This window comes from Equus caballus, chromosome X (assembly GCF_041296265.1).
Source record: "Equus caballus isolate H_3958 breed thoroughbred chromosome X, TB-T2T, whole genome shotgun sequence".
Classification (NCBI taxonomy): Eukaryota; Metazoa; Chordata; class Mammalia; order Perissodactyla; family Equidae; genus Equus; species Equus caballus.
The window spans coordinates 102,156,281-102,160,157 of record NC_091715.1 but is presented as its reverse complement, the minus strand read 5'-3'; the positions used below and the strand labels follow the sequence as shown (position 1 = coordinate 102,160,157).

Here is a 3,877-nt window from a genome sequence, read left to right as displayed (position 1 = left end):
AGGCTTAGAGCAGCAACTCTGACTACAGAATGACATCTTTCACTCAAACTTGTACCCCCGTCCAACTGCCAAAATGGATTCATCGTCCCTGATTCCTATGGAGAGGAGGGGTCCTGGGATTGAAAACGGAAGGGGCCGTTTTGTTAAGAACTCTGCAAAACATTGTGGCTCATGCAATCCTGCAACAGTCCCCACCTGTGTTCAGTGTTACACAACAGCAGAGAGCCTTTAGAAGACAGAGTGGGGATTCAACCCACTAGGGACTCCAGGAAACTCAGTGCATTTTCGCACTCGAGAACTCCAGTGCACCAGCCACAGTGGGGGCCAGCAGAGAGCAAAGGACCCAGCAGGAGAGGCAGCAGTGCTCAGCAGGCATGGCAGGACCCAGGGGAAGAGACAGGGGTGAGGCTCAACAGCAGAGGACTGACAAGGAAGCCCCCACCTCCCTGCCTGTTGGACTTGTTCCTGAGCAGGCTGAGTCAGGCCAGGGCCCTCCCTCAAACAGCTGATGTCCGACAGTGGGTTGGGGTTCAGTATGCACAGCCAGGAGCAAGAGCCCAGCAAGCACAGCTCAGTCACCTTGGTTCTTCCCCTCAGCAGGGCCGTGAAGCAAATGTTTTCCCCACGAAAAGATCAAGTCTTAAGCAAGTGCATCTGTAATAATTGCCAGGTTTATTCCTCTGGCTTTGAGATCCAGAGGTAATTTGAGGTTTACATTTCTTTTTTATAATTTTATTGTCAAGAGTTTATTAAGTGTTTCACTCCCATTCAAAGATGATTGAGAAGTTCTTTTATTGTGCCGATTTATTTTAGTTTCTTTGTGAGACAAGCAATACACACACATACACACACAACTATATTTGTTTTTTGGAAAATCAGAAGGTGAAAATAGTCAAAAAAATAAAGAAATAATACACAGATCACACAGATGCACTGTTAACCTTTTGGTGTATAATAATTCAGATGTTTTCTTTGACATTATGTCATATAAATGTACATAAAAGGTGTGTGTGTGAGAGTATATATATATATATATATATTATATATATATATATATACACCCCGTTTTGCCATGTATTTTCACTTTACAATATACAATGAGCATCTTCCTATAGAAATGAATGAAGCATTCCTATTACATATGAGGCTGAGTCAAAAGATGAGATGTTGGTAACAAGAATCATATGTAAATTAAAGGAACATTGAAGATTTGGAGTAAAATGGTAGCAAATATTTAGCAGGAAAATGCAGACAAAAAGAAACCAATGGTGGCAATATTAATAAAAGAAAATAGCTGAATTCGGCAGAAACGCATTAAATGGGATAAGGACGGTCTCGAGAATGCCTATGGTTAGAATGCAGAGCCCTAAATTTCTTTCTCAGACCCCTTATCTCTTCCAAACACCTTTCCATCTCATCTCCCTCTCTTGTCATTTCTTCATCCTTAAAATGCCTATAGTCTATGTCCTCTTTAAATTCCTCGAGAGACTGAAGCAGCCTTTGCCTAAAATTCCCTTCTGTTTGTTGGCGTTCAAATTCTCCATAGGGGCGTTCTTCCTCTCTCTTTGGCACGCTGCACTTGGGCTTTCCTTCATTTTCTTTGCAGTGTTTTTGCATGATGTTGTTGTTTCCTGCTTAAGTCCACGAAGAAAATGTTGAGTAAGATTGTTTCGTTTCTTTTGATTCAAGATTGTCAATTTCTCTTTGAAGCAAGATGCTTGACTAATCTCCCACCCCAGCTACACTGGTCCGCCCTCAGAAGTTCAAGATGCCGCCCCTTCCCCCTCTGACTCCCTCCCCGCCTCTCTCCACCTCCTTTCCCCTCCCTCTGCAACCCACCATTCCTCCAGCAGAAGCTAATGGCCTCTCGATGGGCGGGAGAAGGGGCGCACATCGGGAGTTGAGCTGCGAGGACGCAAATTTTACCCAGCGCTCGTCCTTCCCAGCTCCCACCCTCAGAGACCGGAGTCTAAGTGCCTCCTTCACACTGACCTGTGACGATTCAGGATAGTTTCTTCCTCTTTTGTTTTGCCTTCAAATGTCTGTGAACACAGACCCTCGGACCTGCAGATAGAAAAGAAGGGGGAGGGGAGGAGGGCGTTCTCTGTTGATCCACCAGCCCCAGAGACAAGACATACGTTATTATCTTGAATCCGAGATCCTCATAATCGTCATATCGCAAAATTTCCTACCTCTTGGTTCCCCCTGTCCCTATCCCTACTTCTTGGATCCCTGTCCCCCACCCCTCACCCTCAGGCCTAGTCCTTGCAAGGCCCACTGTTCTCTCCCTCCCCACACCCCCAATCCCTCGCAGGCAAGCATTAAATGAGATGAACTATTTTCAGATTATCTCTAAATTTCTCTGTCTCCACCCCAGGATTCCAACCGTTCTCCACACACCCGCCTACACCTCATTTCCTCCAACAGAATTGGAGAAGGAGAAGGATAAAGGGAAAGCTTGCCAATCTGAGAGAAGCTAATTATTTCTCTAAGTATCACTCAATCTCTGGGTGTCTCTCACAAGGCTTCCACCTACTCCAGCCCCCGTCCCCTTCAAAAATACAGTTATCTCCGACGAATTTGCAGGGGTTTGGGGAAAGTAAGCCTGGACGTATTCCAGTCACTAGATTCATCCACTACCACCCCAGGGGTCCCAGCGCTTCCATCATACCAACCTGCTGGAATTTAAGGAATTTATGTCCTCCTTCTCCTGGCTACAAGCACAACGCTTCAGGGCAGTAAGTAGCTGGTACCCAGAGGAGAAAGAAGCCCGGGAATATAAGGACTTCACGTCAGCTCCTGGTCACGTGAGGATTATGTCATCCTCTAACTCTGGTCCCCACTTTCCCCTCCCACCAGCTGTGCTGCAGAAGTGGAACGGCTTACCAATCTCGCACCCCCCACCACACCAGGCCCTGTCACTCATTTTTGTCATTGCTAATTTCAGAGGTCAAAAGTGGCCTTTTTTCCCATGTGGTTGGAATTTGCCTTTCTCTTATTACCAGAGAATGGTTGCATCTTCCCATAGTCCGTATTAACCATTGTTACTTTGTTAGTGGTTGGGTGAAGAGAGAGGATTACTCATCCTCTTCTAAGCTACAAGAACAGAAAGGTAACAGTCTTCCCTCCACCCACTCTCTCCCCAGTCACTAATAGCCACCTTTTCCTTTGCAGCTCAATTCTTGAAACCAAATTGGGGGGAGTGGGGTAAATTAGGAAAGGAAGTAGTGATCGGGATTGTGTTTTTTACTTTTGTTCTGATAATTTCCTATTCTTTTCCATTTTTCCATAGACGACTTATATTCTTTTAATAATCAGAAATAAGATAACGATATGTACATTTGGAAAAAGATTTAAGATAGGAGGATGAAAAGACCCAGCCACCTGTTTCTGCTGCTGAGTCATAAGATAAATATAGATTCTCCAAGCAGACACATTTTTGGAAGTTTAAAATGTACAGGGCAGCTGGAGGCTACCCTTTTGAGATGCTCCTGGGCATGTGAATCCCCTTCATTAGGTGAGCTACTAAGGCCATAATCCCACGGCACCTTGCCCTCAGATTTTCAGATCTCGAAAGTCAGTTATAAAATGTTACTAGTTTGATCTCAGTATCCCAGTTTGTACTATGCCCTTTTATTTCCTTCAATACTATGTTCAAAAGATCCCACCTTTCCTCATCAGTCTTATTCAGAATCAAATAGTATTTCATTTCTCCCAGACATCTCCATCTTATTTATGTTTCCTTAGACCTTATTCAGACACACTGGGGTATTAGAAGCACTAAACAGAAACTGACCACATTTAGTCACTTATCACACTAAACTTTTTGTTGCTAAGGATTTTGGTACTAATCTAAGTGGCTTTGTTGTTGTTGATT

At 44.3% G+C, this 3,877-nt stretch overlaps 1 protein-coding gene across 4 annotated transcripts; it reads right to left on the bottom strand.

The window, feature by feature from the left end:
• Positions 1–653: 653 nt before the first annotated feature.
• TCEAL7 (transcription elongation factor A like 7) lies at positions 654–2,829 on the bottom strand. Of its 4 annotated transcripts, none has more exons than XM_005614376.4 (3): positions 2,676–2,829; positions 1,993–2,064; positions 654–1,634 (listed from the first exon to the last, which is right to left on the bottom strand). In XM_005614376.4, the coding sequence occupies exon 3, from the start codon at positions 1,615–1,617 to the stop codon at positions 1,315–1,317; it is 303 nt and encodes a 100-aa protein (XP_005614433.1). In that variant the 5' UTR covers positions 1,618–1,634; positions 1,993–2,064; positions 2,676–2,829; the 3' UTR covers positions 654–1,314. The 4 variants fall into 4 exon arrangements, with proteins under 4 accessions (XP_005614433.1, XP_005614431.1, XP_070113201.1 ...); XM_005614374.4 differs by having other exon boundaries at positions 654–1,631; XM_070257100.1 differs by having other exon boundaries at positions 1,993–2,104; positions 2,676–2,821.
• Positions 2,830–3,877: the final 1,048 nt, after the last annotated feature.